This window comes from Oncorhynchus gorbuscha, linkage group LG03 (assembly GCF_021184085.1).
Source record: "Oncorhynchus gorbuscha isolate QuinsamMale2020 ecotype Even-year linkage group LG03, OgorEven_v1.0, whole genome shotgun sequence".
Lineage (NCBI taxonomy): Eukaryota > Metazoa > Chordata > Actinopteri > Salmoniformes > Salmonidae > Oncorhynchus > Oncorhynchus gorbuscha.
The window spans coordinates 81,819,013-81,838,254 of record NC_060175.1 but is presented as its reverse complement, the minus strand read 5'-3'; the positions used below and the strand labels follow the sequence as shown (position 1 = coordinate 81,838,254).

The window sequence follows — 19,242 nt, the reverse complement described above, 5'->3', positions numbered from 1 at the left end:
TAAGCTATGTTTTCAAAACTGAAATGTACATGAATTCTGATTAGTTTTAGGGATACACAACATATTGAAATACATGTACATATCTTTGTTGGAAGGAATACTATGTTTCCCTTGATGGAGTGATGCTGAATGTAAAACATCTCAACTTACCCCACTCTCCCCTACAGAATTACTTAAAAACCTTCAGAACAACAAATCCTCTTTGGATTACTTTAGTGCTAAATCCATGAGACAATGGAGTCCTTGTAATTAAAAACAACATCAGTTATTATTTCCTGAACGTGATTAAGCTCTATCCTGTGCATTGACTTTGTTAAAAAGAAAGCCCTGTGCCTCCTGAGTGGTGCAGCAGTCTAAGGCATTGCACCGCAGTGCGTGAGGCGTCACTACAGACCCATGTTCGATCCCAGGCAGTGTCGCAGCTGGCCGCGACTGGCAGCTGGCCACGACTGGCAGCTGGCCGCGACTGGCAGGTGGCCGCGACTGGGAGACCCATGAAGCGGGGCGTACAATTGGCCCAGCGCTGTCCGGGTTAGGGGAGGGTTTGGCTGACCGGGATGTCCTTGTCCCATCACACTCTAGAGACTCCTTGTGGCAGGCAGGGTGCACGCACGCTGACTTCAGTTGCCAGCTGTGGCCAATTCCTTTGTAGATGCACTGTGGCCAATTGCTTTGTAGCTGCACTGTGGTCAATTCCTTTGTAGCTGCACTGTGGCCAATTTCTTTGTAGCCGCACATTGGTGCGGCTGGCTTCTGGGTTAAGTGAACAGTGTGTCAAGAAAGAGTGCAGCTAGGCAGGGTCATGTTTCGGAGGACGCATGGCTCTCAACCTTCGCCTCTCCCGAGTCCGTACGGGAGTTGCAGCGATGGGACAAGACTGTAACTACCAATTGGATATCATGAAATTGGGGAGAAAAGGGGTAAATATAAGGTTTTACAAAAAGAAAGAAAGCCTTGGCTGATGTTTGATTATGGTCAATTTGTATTGACTGAGACAAGATTTCTACACAACTGAAATGTCCTACAATTGGCATTAATTGCATTTGCATCTAAGCAGGGTTGGTGTTGATTGACAGTATGAACAAATCCAATACTCAGCATTTACTTCCTGTACTCCATTGTAGATGACGGAGGGGAGACTCTGCCAGGTTCATCTCCTTGACGACAGGAAACTTGATCTGCTGGTTCAGGTACAATATCTTAAATCATTTTATGAGATTATTGTAACAGTACTTTAGTTTCCATTGAATTTCAAATAATTTGGACCAAAAATGATAATGCCCTCAAATAGATAGGCCTAATGCCCTCTTCAAACAATTTCCTATTCCACAGCCCAAGCTGTTGTCCCGTGAACTGCTAGATCTGGTGTCCTCCCATTTTAACCTCAAAGAGAAGGAATATTTCGGCCTAACATTTGTTGATGACAGGTAAGACACTGCTTATTTTGTAAGTATATGGGTGTTAGAACATACTGTGTGTGTGTGTGTGTGTGTGTGTGTGTGTGTGTGTGTGTGTGTGTGTGTGTGTGTGTGTGTGTGTGTGTGTGTGTGTGTGTGTGTGTGTGTGTGTGTGTGTGTGTGTGTGTGTGTGTGTGTGTGTGTGTGTGTGTGTGTGCGAGCGCTCAGTGGTGGTCTTGGTATTTTCCCTATACACATCATGAGGTTGTTTATAACTTAGGTTGCTACAAACTAGCCTATTAAGATTAGGGAGGACAATTAAATATTTTATGAGCATATTTCTAGTACAGCATATTGGATGACTGTCATTCATATTCCATTCACAATGTAACATTGATAGGTTTAGGCTACTACATGATACCGTATTTTCCCTATACACATCATGAGGTTGCTACAAACTAGCCTATGAATGAAAGTTTATAACGTAGGTGCACAGGTCGAGAGACAAATTTGAGTAATCAAGGTGACAGACAGTGACACACCAAATACCGTCATCTAGCTGATCTAGAGTGTAATCATTAGTCCAACTATCACGGCTCAGGAAAAGACCCAGTTGCAGAGTGTTCGAATAACGGACATTTATTATTTAAACAGGGGGCAGGCAAAGGACAGGTTAAGGGCAGGCAGGGTTCGGTAGTCCAGGGCAGAGTCCAAAAGGTAAAGAGCGGCAGGCAGACTCGGTAAGGGCAGGCAGAATGATAAAAAATGGAAAACTAGAAAACGGGCTCAAGGAAACAGGAGTAAGAAAACGATAAAAACGTCCCGAGGAAACTAGGGTACTACTCTAGGGTACTACTTAAAAAAAAAAATGAGTAAGAAAAACACCCTGGTAGGCTTGACAAGACGAACTGGCAACAGACAAACATAGAACACAGGTATAAATGCACAGGGGATAATGGGGAAGATGGGCGTCACCTGGAGGGGGGTGGAGACAAGCACAAAGACAGCTGAAACTGACCAGGGTGTGACACCAACAGTTGCAAACGAGAGTTTCTATTGGACAAATTCAGGTAGGTTTATCCCCGTTTCGTTCTGTGTGCTTCCTTTTAAGAAAAGTTTTTCGATGGAATGAATCGGTGGAATGAATACACCCCTGATCACTAGAGCTAGAGCATTAAGTTAACTCATTACGATCACACAGTACTGTGTACAGCAAGCAGTTTAGCAGTTACACCGGCGGGCCCCGGTGGCAATAAATTAATACAATTAATAAAACCGAGCTTACCTTGACCTTGAGTTCTATTGTTGGATAGCCTTAGCTAGCTAACAAAAATAAATGGCATTCCTCTCTGTTTGAGCCTGGTGTTTGAGTAGGCTAAATTAGCTAGCTGCATTAGCTAGCTAAGTAAGTGAAAGTAAAAGTTTTTAAAAATACAATGAAATCTCTCACTCTCTCTCTCTGGTGCTTCTCCTGAATTTTTAAAGAAATAAATTAGTTAAAAACAGTTCAACTATTGTCTTTCTCTCTCTTTGCGTCAACTACTAACCACATTTTAGCATTGCAGTGCTAGCTAGCTGTAGATTATGCTTTCATTACTAGATTAATTCTCTGAATCTTTGATTGGGTGGAAAACACGTCAGTTCATGCTGCAAGAGCTCTGATAGGTTGGAGGATGACCTCCGGAAGTCGTCATAATTATTGTGCAAGTCTGTGGAAGGGGGTGAGAACTATGAGCCTCATAGGTTTTGTATTGAAGTCAATGCACACAGAAAATAGCTGTCCTCCGGCTACACCATTGTGCTACCCCAGAGAGTGCTGTTGAGGCTACTGTAACCTTCATTAAAAACAGTGTGTTTTAATTAAAAACAGTGTGTTTTAATCACACGTTAATATATTGCCGAGAATATATTTAGTATATGTTTTATCTATTTACATTTTGGGGAAATTCACTGAGTAGGATGGTCCTCCCCTTCCTCCCATGAGGATCCTCCACTGATAAATGTATGCTTGTATGCTTCTTACCAGTGCTGTTTGTTTACTTAACAATTTTCTTCATTGTCTCTTGTAGTGGCCAGTGTAAATACTTGCAGTTGGACCGAAGAGTTCTAGAACATGACTTTTCTAAGAGGGCTACTGGGCCTATTGCCCTCAACTTCCTGGTCAGGTAGTTATTGCACCAGGTCCATATCTGTACCACATATATCCTGTTATTGGTTTAAGATGATAATGACGGCAGTAGTTTTATTACATTAGGGAATATCTAGTAGTGGGTGATGAGATGTCTTACTGATTATGAATGGAATATGTACTTTAGAATCAAATTGAACAAATAGTCTTTGAAACTTCTTTGTACGTATCCCTGCAGGTTTTACATCGAGAGTATAACACTGCTGAAAGACAACACAACGGTGGAATTATTCTTCCTAAATGCAAAAGTTGCCGTCTACAATGTAAGCTACTTATCTTATTCTGTTGTGTGTTGAGATAAATGGTGATTCACCGTCTCATTGTCCCTCTTTATAAACCACCAAACCTCAGTCTGACTGTGGCCGTGAGACACTGTTTTGTTGGAATGAGATGAGACAGTCAGAAAGAGTAGATTGCTGTTTAGTCGAAAATAATTCTATTTTGATGAATATGTGTTAGTCATAGGAACAGAGCTCAGACACAGACATCTGCAAAGAGTCTCAGCAGCCCATAAGTACATTAACACATTTATGATGATGCTTTATTTCTTACAGGGGGATATAGAGGTGGAAAGTGAGAATGTATTCAAATTAGCAGCAAACGCCTTGCAGGTTAGTTTCTTATTTGCTTGGAATTTGTACTGTATATTAATTGGCCACTCTAAAGCATACATCTTCTGACATGCTGTTTTTATATCAATTCAGGAAGCAAAGGGGAATTACTCAAGGTAAGGACATATATTCCAATGAGTATCGAACACAACAGCTACCTAAGCAACAAGACAACATCACACATTTAGCAAAGACTTTAAATATATTGGAGCTGGTTTTCCAGACAAAACAGTAAAATCGATGACAGTGAAGGCAGTTATAAGAGGGAAGGCAGAGATGTTGTGTATTGTGAGGCCTGCCACGATGTGTTGAAACCTCACACAGGCCTTCAAATGAGTATCATACCACTGACAGCTCGGCCAAGGCTACTACAGTCTGCAGGGCTGCATTCTAACATCAAAGCTCTACCACTTTTAATAAAGCGTCTATTGCAGGAGCAGCATCCTCTTTACTGTCAGGGACCATTCAGTTGGAACCATACTGTAGACAGAGAATTATGGAACACTGTGGATCTTTGTCTGCATTCAAACCTGTCTCATTCCAAATGAACATAAATTACAGGGGTTAGATGGCCAGAGAATGGAGCTTCAGTTAGTTCATTATGAAGAACCTTCCTCTGCATGTGACCGTGCACCTGGAACATGTCTGCCAATGAGGTTTCTGCACCTGTTGGTCAGGTCAGACAGCCTGACTAAATAGGGGTGATATCCTTTAGCAGCTCATTCCAAGTTGTTTGTACTTTAGAAGACCGTATTGCACTGGTTTCTCTACATCATTTCTGTATGGTAATTTGCTTACTGTTATGTACAGAATATTATTTAAAGGCCTGGTGCAGGCAAAAACGTGATTATCCTGTGTTTTATATACATTTCCACACTATGATATTTTGGTGGGATGGAGTTTTGGCCTACCTGGTGAAATCACCAGGTGATACATTAGAAAGCTAGTTTTCAGTGTTCCCCTCCCCACAGACCACTCCCAGGCAGTCCTAGTAAAAGTCTTGCTTGAGAAATGTTCTTTGCTATGAGGCTATTTTTGTCTCTTATGGAGAGACAAAATTAGGAAAACAATCACAGTAAGGTACTTAACTGTTACACAGATACTATTTGATATTGAGATAAAAACGGCTGCATTGGGCCGACAGTATATTGTATTTCACTATCCACATTCTGTTTTATCATTATTATCAGTGATGAAACCACCAGAATGGATCTGAAGAAGCTCCCAACTCTTCCCAACAAGGTGCTAAAGGAGCACCCATCACTTACATACTGGTAAAATAAACCTTGAATATAATGTGCATCCTTAGTAACGTTTTAGTTTACAAAACTGCTAAATAAAAATTGTTGCAAAAGAAATGTTGTAGCAGACAATGATTTAGGATGTATGATGCATTCCTGAGAGGGAGGAGGGATGCAGCCCATAACTTCGAAGTTGAAGGTGTCATCATCATGCATTTTTACAATGTTTATTATAGTGAGGATCGAGTGATAGAGTACTACAAACAGCTGAAAGGAGTCTCCCGCGGACATGCCATAGTGCAGTGAGTATTGGAAAAACAATGATCCCTCATTCCCCTCACACACTCCTGTTTACCACAAGTCATAAGATTGAAAACATCAGGCCCTGGCTATCTCTCAGTCCTCTCTCTTTTTCTCTTTCTATCTCTTACTCCCTTTCTTGCTCTCTGTTTTCTCTCTCAAATACTCACTCGTTACTCTCTTCTCTCTCTTCTCCCTCTCTTTTTCTTCTCTCCCTTACTCTCTCTCTCTCTCTCTCTCTTTCTCACACTCTCCTTTCTCGCAGCCAAGGTCTGATAAAAATCAATAACCCAGTTCAGTTACTGTCTGGCCAGTGAATCATTGTGATTCACTGTAGGCACCTTTAACATATCATGCTCTCATTGTCCTGTACCATCTATAATATCCCTGGAAACCACCTTTTGGAAGTTAAAGAGTGATTCTGGGATGTTACTGTAAAAGAAAATGATTTTATTTCAGGTATTTGACTCTAGTGGAATCCTTACCCACGTATGGTGTTCATTATTATGAAGTAAAGGTAATAATACAGTATATTGCATTATGCACACAACAGCTGTGCATTGTACTTATACATCCTAATAAATACAATTATAAATCAGATTTCTGTAAGGGAATGTATGTATGCAGTTCAGTCATGAAACTATGCTTTTGCATTACAGGACAAGCAAGGTATCCCATGGTGGCTTGGGATCAGTTACAAAGGAATTGGCCAATATGATTTGCAGGATAAATTGAAACCAAGGAAGGTACATTTATTTGTTTGTTCCCATTTGTGTTCTTCTCTGCTTACAGTATGGAGGAGTACAGGATTAGTTTTGCATGAGATATTTTATTGGCAGCATACAGTGGTTGTTTTGCAGTATAGCCTTTACAGGTGAATAGGAGATTCATTTTGCAGATAAGATGTCTGCCTGCTACTGTGGCATTATACCTGACAGCTCTAGGAGCATCAGCAGGCTGTTTGAGGAAAGATGAAAATGTCAGTGATAAAGATACCTCCAGCACGTAGCACTATCATGATTCACTAACCTCTCACACACATTCATCACCTATTCATCTGATCGGGGTTAGGCCCTCAATACAGCTGAAGGAGGCCAGACTTGAATATGTAGTTTATAACAACTCTGTGGTCAATCCCTTTAAGGTAAACATTACTTTGGAGGCCTGTATTTATAATATTTATGTCTATCACTTATAACAGAGGTATGCCTGCTCAACTTCTACCAGATCAGTTGATACATGTAGATATATTCATCATTCTGAGAGTCCTACATAAAGTGTCAAGTGTGTAACCCACTCTTCTGGTTCAGTGGATGTTTTATAGCTTGCTGTTCTCCTGGACAAACACCAAGCTTTGTGGTCTGCCTCTACATGATCACGGTGTTAAGTTAATGATCTATGTCTGTATGAATTTGAACACGGAGAGAGAAGGAGATCTGGTTGGGCAGACATATTTAGTGTTGGGAGGAGGGTGTGTATGTGATGTCAAAGACAGGAAGGCAGGGCACTGGGCGTTACCCTTCAGAGTGCTGAGAGTACCTGAGGAGACATGTTGGAAGCAGAGAAAAGGAGTTGTTTGAGCTTGACAAAAAAGGATTAGAGACAGCATTACTATAGAAACAGGATTACTGGACCTCTACTGGTAAGAGATAAAGCAACAGTTTTACATATTGGATGTTGACAATAACATTTTGTTAAATGAAAAACAACTACATATATGATGATATCATGCTTTTTTATGATGTGATTTTTGATGGTAGCACAATTTGGGTTATTGTTTTTTTTCTGTCCCTGATATTATGTAATAGGTACAATAGTGTTGGTAAATGTTACAGATACGCTACAGAACTAGCTATAATAGGAGAGAGAGGGGTGGATTATAAAATCCAACCATTATTTTGGGTCTGTAACAAGGCTGTAAATGCCTGCCTCGTGTGGCGAACCTAGACATGGTGATGAGTCATGCACCTCTGTGGATTCTTCATATCTTACTGTAAACAGTCAGCACCTGGAGGGGTTACTGAGCAATGCGATGAGCCATGGAAGCTGTTACACATTGTTATTTGTCTTTGTGGTATGCCCCTTTGTAGCAAAATGCTATTTACTCTGGACTAGCACCTGTATAATGATATAATGCGATCATAGACCTGACAGCCCTTGCCTGTTTCATGGCAGTTGAAGTTATAGTTGTGATTTAACTTACTTGATTAAAGGTTGCGGTTTGCTAGTTATTAGATCATGGGATTGACTATGTGGGCATGTGTTATGACATAGCCAGGTCAGTATAAGGTCATTGTAATATATCTGTTGTGATTCATCATTACAGATGCTTATTATTTAATCATATACTTTATATGGGTACATATAAAGGTGTCATATGCAGGATTTGAGAGTTAAAGTTCAAGTAAATGTTTCACCAATCATTAATCAGTTGTTTCTCTGTGTTTACCTCCATAGCTGTATCAGTGGAAGCAACTGGAGAACTTGTATTTTCGGGAGAAGAAATTTGCTGTTGAGGTGAATGACCCTCACAGGTGAGGGCAAGTCAAACTATAAATATTTATCACAACTACATTTCCTAGACAGCTAAAGAAGCTCTTCTTCCTGAGCCTAATGTATTTCCTCTAAACAGGCGGGCAGTGACCAAGCGTACATTCGGCCAGACCAGCTTGGTCATCCACACATGGTACGCCAGCCATTCACTGATCAAAACCATCTGGGTCATGGCCATCAGTCAGCACCAGTTTTACTTGGACAGGAAGCAAAGCAAGGTACCATGTCATATTATCTCTTTTTAGTCCTGACCTAATCAGTGTACCTGTGTTCTGTACCTTCACGTGTCCCTAAATTAATACATGTATTCATGTTGGATTAAATGCTGATATTTACATGTAGACAGTGTAGGTTTGTAGTATGTATTCACCCCATAATACCCTAATCCAACAGGGTAAAATAACTGCAGCGAAAAGTCTGGGTGATATTGCCGTCGATCTAACAGAGCATGGAGGAGGAACCAAGATAACCAGACTAGGAGATAACCTAAAGCACAACCTCATTATGGCTAGCACTGGTAGCCTGGCGTCAACAGGTAGGTCAGCATTCTGGTTGCTGAAAGTCTATATTTAGCTAAGTGTTTTAAAATACCTGTATAAAGGGCTAGGAATAAATATACCCTTATTTGTATGCACTGTGTTAGAAAAAGTACAACCAAAACTAACACATAGGCCTACGGTACATTTATAGTGTAAACAATGTCACCACTACAGGGTCTGCCGATTCAGCACTGGACGAAGAGCAGAGAAAGGAGAAGATCTCTGACCTAAAGAAGAAGGAACAAGAGATCCAAGACGTCTTGACCCAGAAAACAAAGGAGCTGAAGAAAATCTGCTTGCTGGAGGCGGTGAAAGGCCCATTTTTCTCTTGGACAATTACTTACATTGATTTTTGGAGGTGCTAGGCTGATACACTTCAGCAATTAATTTCAGTCAGGCAGGGTCAGTCAGTGAAAAATCAGTCAAGCTACTGTACAAATTGCTTTAGTTTGGGCAGTTGAGACTATTGGAGTGAAACACTGTGTAAAGTCGCTCTGGATAAGAGCGTCTGCTAAATGACTTAAATGTAAATGTAAATGTAACTGTACGAGCCAGTGTGCCACAGAGAGTGTCTGTTTCGTGTTTTCTCACATTGTTTTCTGTAAAGCTAACTGACCTGGATATTTTGTTATGTGTTTCCAGGAGCTCACGGGCAAACTGCCAAAAGAGTATCCCTTGTTTGCAGGCGAGAGACCTCCTCATGTCAGACGACGCGTTGGAACGACCTTCAAACTGGATGACCTCTTCCCATACAATGAGGTCTGTATTGAAACTGCACTGTTCAGTATATGACATATATTTAGCTAACTAATCTAGGAACCCAGAACCAAATCTCACGTTCATGTGTAGCACATGGGGATGTTTAAGCCGTGCGTACTGGCGGTAGAGAAGTCAGGCACAGGAGAGCAAAGACTGTGTTACAACGGCGCAGTTTAATGATAAAAATCACTGTGACAAAACAATATATACAATGGGACAAAACCCCCAGACATAACGTGCACAAGCACTCACAATGAACAATTCCGGACAAGGACATGGGGGGAAACAGAGGGTCAAGACAAAACAAATGGAAAATGAAAGGTAGATCGCCGACCGTCGAACACCGCCCGAATAAGGAGAGGGACCGACTTCGGCGGAAGTCATGACAGGATGTGTGAAATTTACTCCTCAGCCTGAAGTGCCGTCATTTGCGCTGCCAAATTATTAACTTTTCGGTGGTGCCGAACTGGTAATATACGCTTCAGGAGGGCGGTCATGCGTGCTTGCAAGGCAGAGGTCCTGTGTTCCAGTCTTTGTAGGAGCCCAATCAGGAAGCTGTACCTGCTAAGCAAGCAGTGTGATGTCCGTTGTACATGTTGGCCTTGTTAAGTTTGTAACAGGACTAATATTTTGCAGAATATGACATAACATGAATTCCTCAGGGATTTGAACTTGGGGTTTTAGGATATTACTGTAAGCAGAGAAACACATATACTGTACACTGAAGAAAATAAAAAAATTGTGTCATGAATGGAATGTGATGAAGTTAGGATCATGTCCTGTCCTGTTTCATATGGATCACGTGTTGATGAGTTGCCTGATGCTTTTCCCAATACAGGCACAAACTGCAAAATATTATGTTGTTGATATGACTACATTCTACTGTAATTTACAATTGGATATTGCATTTAAAGTGCTCAGTGGATATTGAAATGGATCTGCCATTCTCTGATGTAATAATGTCTATAATAATGTCTGTACTCTGATCTTTAGGACCCTTATCTGAGGAACCTGGAGAGCATGTTTGCTCTGCAGCAGAAGATCGTAGAAGCAGCTAAGAAGCTGGCCTCAGAGGCAGAGCTCTGTAAGACTGTGAAGAGGAAGAGGAGGAGGAACTGTCAGGATGCCATGAGGAAACTGCAGCACGTTGAAGACGAGATGAACCAGTACAGAATCAAGAAAGGCAAGAAGCCTACCCAAAGAGCCTCTGTGATTATCACAGGTACTGGGGATAAAGATCGACAAACACATGCACTCACATTCCACAATATGACTTTATACATTTGTACTTTAATCTGTAGCCTATAATATACTTTCCTTCTTCTTCCCCAGATGAATTTATCCGTTTAGAGACCAGCTCCCTGTCAGATAGTCAGATTCTGGATGACGGTGAGTGGGACACAGATTTCAGTCATACAGTAGCTCCCTGACCTTTGTCGCACAGCTGCTTTACCAATCCCATCTGATCATTAGTTTTGTATTTTGGTCCAGATGACTCTGATCGTGCTCAGAGGCCCCTGTCACGGTCTGTCCAGTGCTCCCCTCAGCTCAGCCCCGCGCACTCCCTAGATCACCACAACAACAAGAGTCTCAACAGGTTAGCGTTTGACGGCCAGGATGCTTCACACCACTACCACTCCAGAGAGGTGTCATCCGCACACAGCAGCCCCTACAAAACCTTACCCAGACCTTCACGGGACGCACGCAGCATGCCCTCCACCCCCGTTATGACCCGCAACGCCTACAGCAGCAGCCAGCTCAGGTGAGACCCTCCACCACCCCTCAGACCATGCCTAACCAAACTCTTACCCTCTCACCACGACCCTGAACATTTATCCTATACTCTCCTACCTTACCTGCATCTGTTATGCAGGTGAATGAGGACCCAAAAGCGACTTGGCGAAAACAGAGTCTTTAATCCAGTAAAGTAAATCTACAATCATAAAGCATAATTCCACTCGTAATGACGAGAACAGACTGGAGACTCGATCATGAACTGCAGGTTGCCTCGGGAAGGCACTTGAACGTAGCAGACTCAGACACCTGCTCACCACGCAGCATCTGAGGGAAACACGACACGACAGGGCGATACACAGACACAGCACGGTGAACAATAGACAAGGATCCGACAGGGCAGAAACGGAAAACAAGGGGAGAAATAGGGACTCTAATCAGGGAAAAAGATAGGGAACAGGTGTGGGAAGACTAAATGATTGATTAGGGGAATAGGAACAGCTGGGAGCAGGAACGGAACGATAGAGAGAAGAGAGAGAGGAAGGGAGAGAGAAAAAGGGGAACGAACCTAAAAAGACCAGCAGGGGGAAAACGAACAGAGGGAAAAGCAAAATGACAAGACAATCTAAGACAAAACATGACAGCATCCCACCGTTTAACAGAAAACAATTGTTTATTTTATTTTGCCGTTATTTTACCAGGTAAGTTAACTGAGAACACATTCTCATTTACAGCAACGACCTGGGGAATAGTTACAGGGGGATGAATGAGCTAATTCTAAGCTGGGGATGATTAGGTGACCATGATGGTAAGCGGGACAGCTTGGGAATTTAGCCAGGACACCGGGGTTAACAACATTACTCTTACGATAAGTGCCATGGGATCTTTAATGACCTCAGAGAGTCAGGACACCCGTTTAACGTCCCATCCGAAAGACAGCACCCTACACAGAGCAGTGTCCCCAATCACTGCCCTGGGGCATTGGAATAAAAATTTTTTTAGACCAGAGGAAAGAATGCGTCCTACTGGCCCTCCAACCACTTCCAGCAGCATCTGGTCTCCTATCCAGGGACCAACCAGGACCAACCCTGCTTAGCTTCAGAAGCAAGGCAGGGTGGAATGCAGGATGCAGAAAACAATTGTAATTTAGTGTGCTGTACATCTGGATTTCTTAACCATACTATTTGCTTCTTTTGTGTGTGTGACTTTTGCAGGTCGGATGGGAACTCTCAGTCCTTCAGGCACCGCAGTGGGAGTCTGGAGTCACAGCAACGGCTATTAAAGGATACTGACTCAGAGAAGCCAGTGTTTACCCAGTCCCCTGCCCGCAGGAACAACAGCACAGAAGCCCTGGAGGATTGCTGCTCCTACACCAGCCAGTCCAGCTTGGACTACGCAGGCAACCCCCACTACTGCACCCTGGACTCTCGGACCCGCAACCATCAGCTGCACAGGAGGGTGGAGGTCTACGGTAATACAGGCAGTATGCCCAATTTGGTCCAGAACCATATCGGCTTTAGTGATACTTACGAGCCCCAGGCACACTACGCGCCAACTGCTTACTACGTGGCAGGCTACCCCTGTCCAGACATGGAGCCCTACTCCAACGGTGCTTACGTCTATGAGAACGAGATGGAGGGCCACTACAATGTCAACCCCTCCTACCAAGTCCACAATTACGGACACGAGCGATACAGGACCTACAGTAGTGATCGGGCGGACAGTCTTGCTCAGAACCCCTACGCTACCATGAGATTGCCCCGGACCAGACATGGGCCCCGCAATGAGCCCTTAGAGAAGAACATGCAAAAGGCCATGGTGGCTGAGCACCTGAGAGGCTGGTACCACCGCAGCGGGGGCCACATAGAGGCAGGTAGAGGTCTGGCTGGGTATGACTACGATAACGGCTCTCAGCTCAGCCTTGGATACCAGACCATGCCAGCCCCCTTCAGCCACTCCAGCCGAACCACCTCCTACTCCTCAGGTAGTAGTTGATCCTGCTTCTCATCATACTGGAACAGGTCACCTCAGAAACCATACTCTGTCTGTTCACCCTCAGTAACACAGAGGGACATGTTTTTATTTTTTATTAATACAATTCATACATTCCTAACATACTGTAGGAAAATATTATTCTGTATTAATTGTTAGGATTAGGGTGTCATTCAATGAGACTCACCTTTATTTTTCTGTCTCTTTAGTGCAACTAAAAAGTGTTCTCTTTCTAGTTTCCTCATCCACCAGCACAGGAAACAGGCGCAGCCAGCTAACTGTGGGTCTTACAGACAATGATAACATGGCAGAGTCACCACAGCACCATCACCCAGGAGCCCATGGCACCTACAACCGGAGCCCCACCCATATCAGGTGAGTACCTACCACAGCCCCACACCTACATGTAGTCAACTATATATCCCACATGATTTTAGAGGAAATAGTAGCATTAATCGTGTGACCTAAACTAAGGGAAATAAATTGTTTCAATCAAGACCAGTCTTATGAGGGTTATTTAGCCAGTAGCATACCATCTTGCAGCCACTGCTGGCTTAAATATAAAGCTAAGCAGGGTTGGTCCCTGGATAGGAGACCAGATGCTGCTGGAAGTGGTGTTAGAGTGCCCGTAGGAGGCACTCTTTCCCCTGGTCAAAATAAAACATCTCAATTCCCAAGGGCAGTGATTGGAGACATTGCCCTGTGTAGGGGTGGGATGTTAAACAGGGTTCCTGACTCTCTGTGGTCCCTAAAGATCTCATGGCACCTATCATAAGAGTAGGGGTGTCTTGGATAAATTCCCAATCTGGTCCTCATACCATCATGGCCACCTAATCATCCCCAGTTTCCAATTGACTCATTCATCTCCCCTATAACTATGCCCAAGATTGAAGCTGTAAATGAGAATGTGTTCTCAGTCAACTTACCAGGTAAAAACATGCTCATATTTTTCTCCTCCCTATGCACAATAGCAGGTATTCTTGTGGATGTCATCTCTGTTGACTCTCTGTGTTTGCCTGTAATGACATTGAACCTCAGGACCATCCTAGCGTTCGTTGTCACCACTTACTGCTATCCTTCCACCTGCTCTTAATACTCCTGCATCCTCTCCTCTTCTCCACCTTCATCCCGTTCCTCATGATTGGACAGGTCATTTTGGCTGTCAGATAGACTTTAAAATGTTATCCTTATCTATGAACAGTCTTTGATAGTAAGTGACATCAGTGTGTTTGGCCTGTTGGTGTGAAAGTAAACCCCAATAACGAAGCAGTCTCTAATGAGTGTGGGTGTGTTCTTTGTGAACTGGTGATCTTTTCACTTTCTTCCTTTCTTTCTCTCCTTTCACAATCTGTCCATCCTCAATCCTCATGTACATAGATTTCCCCCAGAATGCAATGTGTTGAAGAGGTCTGATACGATGCCGGTAGATTCAGTAAAGATGTTTGGTGCTGTGGCCAATAGCGCTGAGGAAGACCATTAGGCAGCCATTCAAACACACAAGGGTGAGATGCAAATAGGCTGTGGTAGTGCTAATCCATTTCCATCAGTGCCACTGTTTTCAGTTTCCATCTGCGTCTCATCATTTGCCATATTGATCAATATAGTGTAGCTCATTTAGTGCCGTGAAAATCAAGGTGAAATCAATATGTAGACCATCCATTAAATGTACAGCCAGAGCAGTGGTAACACATTCTGCCACGGCCCAATCCAGATACTTCTATCTCTTGGATGACCATGCCTTACCCACTCGATCAAAGATTTTGGCAAATTATCTTGGTCTATTAGCAGGCTCACAAATTCAGTATGGCTGCATCCCACTGGGATAAAACAGTTTGAATCAACGTTCTTTCTATGTCATTTCAACAAAATAATTAAATGTGATGATGTTGAATCATCATGGAAAACTGATTGGATTTTCAAAATGTCATCAATGTAAGGGAATTTAGCATTTTTAACCCAACTTTTAACCTAAATCCAATGACATGATGAAATGGTTTGTTGATTTCACATTGAATTCACATTAGTGGACAACTCAACAATTTAAATCAAAACTAGACGTTGAACTAACGACGTCTGTGCCCAGTGAAATGTGAAGCAAATGGTACATTACATCCTGTAGCTAGAAACCCCACTTTCACATTGTCTACCTTCACATGCACAGTTTACACACCACATCCTGCACATACTGTACCTCATAGCACCAGTAGTAGAATGTACCTACTTTTGCTTGCCTCTCATTAGTGTAAATTGTGATCTATATTAAGTGGAAAATTCTAATTTTACATTCCTTATATTATTGCATGGCGTGCTTGACAAGACAGTAGGTCATTTGCTTTTGTTAAACATCCTTCTTTCTAATAACATATTTTTTCATGGTGTTTATCCCTGGTTTGTTCTGTTCCATTTCCATGCCTGTACAGTAGATTATAATCTCAGCTGTTGCAGCATGCAGGAGGTTTCATGCAGTAATATGCTATCCTAAAGTATGGGAGTCTTTAGTAGTGACCTTGACTCAAATGTGTATGTTTTCATCTCTTTATTACAGGAGAATATTCATGGCTGGAAATTACATGAGAATCCACTGAAGGTAAGAGGACTGGAAGGAAATCTGTCACAATGACCCTGACACTAGAAGCACAGACCTCTGGATGGATGCCAACTATCCAATCTGTATACATACTATGAAGCTTGAGAATGACTCTCCCATGTGCCTTGGATTGGATGGAGATCGATATTATTCAGGAAGACATGGATGTGGTGATGGCACAAAAGTTTTGCTGATCTGGAAAAGCAGCTTCATCATTGTGAATTTCAAACCTTGGGATATCTTTGACCCAAATATATTGAACCAATTGTATTATGCCATTATACATATTGTAAATCAACTTTAATATCTTTGTAAAACATTTTGGAGTTATTATTCACAAAATGTGATAACAAAATAATAAACTAACCCTTCTTTAGTCCCAGGTTGTCAGTCCATGGACTGACATTCTCTCCTCTCCCAAGTATGAATCTGAATGTACATGTTTATAGATTATTATTATTTGTGACTGTGTTATTGTGATGTAAATTGCTTGCATGTGGAGAACATAAACTTTTGATAAGTAGGTTTTTTGTATGATGTAAAAAGATATGACTGGATAACCCTCAAATAATATTCCTTTATTTGTTTCTCTACATATTTCTACATTGTCCATGTATTGTTTGTCTTCTCATACTCTGAGTGAATATCTCCCATTTGGATTTGGGACATTAATAAAAAACAGTGTGAGACTTGATTTGTAGTGTGACTTCTTTAGCCCTGTGTGTGATAAACAAGACTTTCTCAATTACATGCTACAGGGTGTCATACTGATAACAGGACATTCCCATTGAGTATAGCAACCCACTACATATCAGATATTCTCATTTATATCAGCTGTTCATTGTTGTGCATCACTTTAGGGAGATCTTATTACATTTTTCAGGGAACTCTGGGGGATTGGGCGGAGCCCTCTACGCAGTGGACCCTAGGATTCCTCCCCAGGCTTGTAAAAAAACAATCCACCTGTTACTGTCTATCTCCCCCTCTTCCTGTCTCACAATCAACTGCCATGCTGCATGATCATGAAGTCTGTTGACTCAAGCTGCTGAAAAAGGAATATGTTAGTATGACCCCTGACCCTCTTGCACCAAACATATTTTCCATGTGATCCTATGTGTTAATTATAGACTTTGTCTGAGGCGTGAGCAGGCCATTTACCAGCTAGAGCCAGTAGCACTGTCCACTCAGCTCTAGAACTGTTCAGTCATTGTGGATATACTTTTTACCCTTTAGGTTGATTGACAAACAGATTATTTTGTCAAACGACTTCTAGATGGATATGTCCAACCGAAGGGACCTGGGACATGGAGGACATAAATGAGGAAGACATTGATGAAGACGATATCCTGGCTAGCTTGTCTCCTGAGGAGCTGAAAGAGCTCCAGAAAGAGGTGGACGTTATAGCCCCAGATGAGAGGGTACCTGTGGGTCAGAGGCAGAAAAGCCAGACAGAGAAGGTTCGTTTGACCACAGTGGCCTGGTAGATTATCTGTACTGGGAGATGGAGTCCAAACGCATGCGGGAGGAGGAGAGGATCCCCGTCACTACTGCCCAATAAGGTAAGGGACTACATAATCAATGGTCAATATACCGTAGATATAGCCTTCAAGTAGGGTGGCTGGTAGCCTAGTGGTTAGAGCATTGGGCCAGAAATCAAAAGATTGCTGGTTTGAATATCTGAGTCGACAAGGTGAAGAATCTGTTGATGTGCCCTTGAGCAAGGCACTTAAACCTAATTTGCTTCAGGGGTGCCGTACTACTATGGCTGACCCTGTAAAACAATACATTTCACTGCACCTATCTGGTGAAACATCTTAATATATCATACTGTATACCGCTTTAATTATTATAACATTATAAACAAACAATTAACTGACTGACTGTATGTTCTACAAGGCTAAGTTTATTAAATGATTGTACTACTTGTCTTCATCAGAAAACCATGGAAGAGGATGCTGAAAAGAAAGAAAATGCCGAACACATGGAAATTGTGTATGAGGTGCAAGAAGAAGTCATTGAGGTGGAAGCCACAGATGGTGTTGAAGGAGAGGAAATTATAGTGGAGGAAGAGGATGAGGATAAAAAGGACATAAACTATGAAAGGGTCATAGGAAAACATGAACATCCAGTGAATAAACATTTAAATGAGTCATTGGATGACAATAGCACAAACCCTGTATACACTACCAGTCCCTTGCAGACCCCTCCAGAGTTCACCAACAAGAAAGAGGAGAAAGAGACTGAGAGCAGAGAGCAAAAAAAGAGCACATCACAAATATCTGAGAAAGTAGAAATGAACACCACAGACTCCTGAAGTAACAGAGATGACTCCAGAGGAGAAGAGGGCCTGTTTTGTGCTGGAGAAAGAGGTGAGAGTAATAAACAAGCAAAAAATTCCATCGCTGGCCCTTGGCGAGGGCCTAGGTGATCTTGATGGGGCCAAGAAGACATCAAGACCCTCAAGGAATGAGACAAACCTGGACACCACCTTGGGTAAGATCTGCAACAACAACCCCACTATCACAGATGTAAACCTGAACAACATAGAAAACATTCCCAAAGAAATGCTTATAGAATACGTCAATGCCTTGAAGAAGAACAAACACGTAAAAACCTTTAGCATAGCCAACACCGGTGCAGACGAAAACATTGCCTTCACCCTGCCAACATGCTGAGAGAGAACCGTTTCATCACCACACTGAACATAGTCTAACTTCGTAACAGGGAAGGGCATCATCGCCATTATCCGCTGCCTACAGTTCAACAGACGCTCACTGAGCTCCGCTTCCACAACCAGAGACACATGCTGGGCCACCACGCGGAGATGGAGGTGTCGCGCCTGCTCAAGGCCAACAATGCGCCTGAAGATGGGCTACCACTTTGAGCAGGCAGGGCCTAGGATGGTGGTGACTAACCTACTGACCAGGAACCTGGACCGCCAGAGAAAACAGAGGAACGGGGAGCAGAGCAAGCAGCAGAAGCAGGAGCATAAGGAGGTGTTTGAGAAGTCGCTCTGGATAAGAACGTCTGCTAAATGACTTAAATGTAAATGTAAATGTATGAACGGACTCTGAACCTGCCCCCAGGGCTGCTGGCGATGCTTGGCTACGTCCCTCCCGAAATCCCGCCCTCATGCCGCAGCTGCCCAAGGGTCCACAGGGTCCCATAGTACCCAAACCAGAGCCCTCCTCCCGAGTCAAGCAGTCCAACACTTCTCCACAGTATCAACACAAGCAGATTTACCACACTCCACAGCGCAACCCCATTCCACAACAACCCCCCAGCATGGACTCGTCTGGTAAATCTCTAAGAGACATCCAGCTGAAGAGGACCCCCAAAAA

The 19,242-nt window shown here is 42.8% G+C and overlaps 1 protein-coding gene and 1 pseudogene across 3 annotated transcripts in view; both read left to right on the top strand.

The window, feature by feature from the left end:
- Positions 1-16,590, top strand: part of LOC124032037 (FERM domain-containing protein 4B-like) — a 36,066-nt gene extending 19,476 nt beyond the window's left edge. For 2 of the 3 annotated variants that reach the window (XM_046344019.1, XM_046344017.1), the window contains exons 2-23: positions 1,125-1,190; positions 1,333-1,427; positions 3,467-3,562; positions 3,764-3,848; positions 4,140-4,196; positions 4,290-4,312; positions 5,387-5,470; positions 5,674-5,739; positions 6,197-6,254; positions 6,397-6,483; positions 8,195-8,271; positions 8,370-8,508; positions 8,684-8,825; positions 9,004-9,137; positions 9,472-9,588; positions 10,582-10,810; positions 10,921-10,977; positions 11,080-11,350; positions 12,537-13,306; positions 13,551-13,689; positions 14,692-14,816; positions 15,860-16,590. In XM_046344019.1, the coding sequence (XP_046199975.1) occupies positions 1,125-1,190; positions 1,333-1,427; positions 3,467-3,562; positions 3,764-3,848; positions 4,140-4,196; positions 4,290-4,312; positions 5,387-5,470; positions 5,674-5,739; positions 6,197-6,254; positions 6,397-6,483; positions 8,195-8,271; positions 8,370-8,508; positions 8,684-8,825; positions 9,004-9,137; positions 9,472-9,588; positions 10,582-10,810; positions 10,921-10,977; positions 11,080-11,350; positions 12,537-13,306; positions 13,551-13,689; positions 14,692-14,794 (2,895 nt within the window). In that variant the 3' untranslated portion in view covers positions 14,795-14,816; positions 15,860-16,590. The remainder of the gene's footprint in view (positions 1-1,124; positions 1,191-1,332; positions 1,428-3,466; positions 3,563-3,763; positions 3,849-4,139; positions 4,197-4,289; positions 4,313-5,386; positions 5,471-5,673; positions 5,740-6,196; positions 6,255-6,396; positions 6,484-8,194; positions 8,272-8,369; positions 8,509-8,683; positions 8,826-9,003; positions 9,138-9,471; positions 9,589-10,581; positions 10,811-10,920; positions 10,978-11,079; positions 11,351-12,536; positions 13,307-13,550; positions 13,690-14,691; positions 14,817-15,859) is intronic. The other variant, XM_046344018.1, reaches the window with a different exon arrangement.
- A 500-nt stretch (positions 16,591-17,090) lies between these two features.
- Positions 17,091-18,949, top strand: LOC124022342 (annotated as a pseudogene).
- Positions 18,950-19,242: the final 293 nt, after the last annotated feature.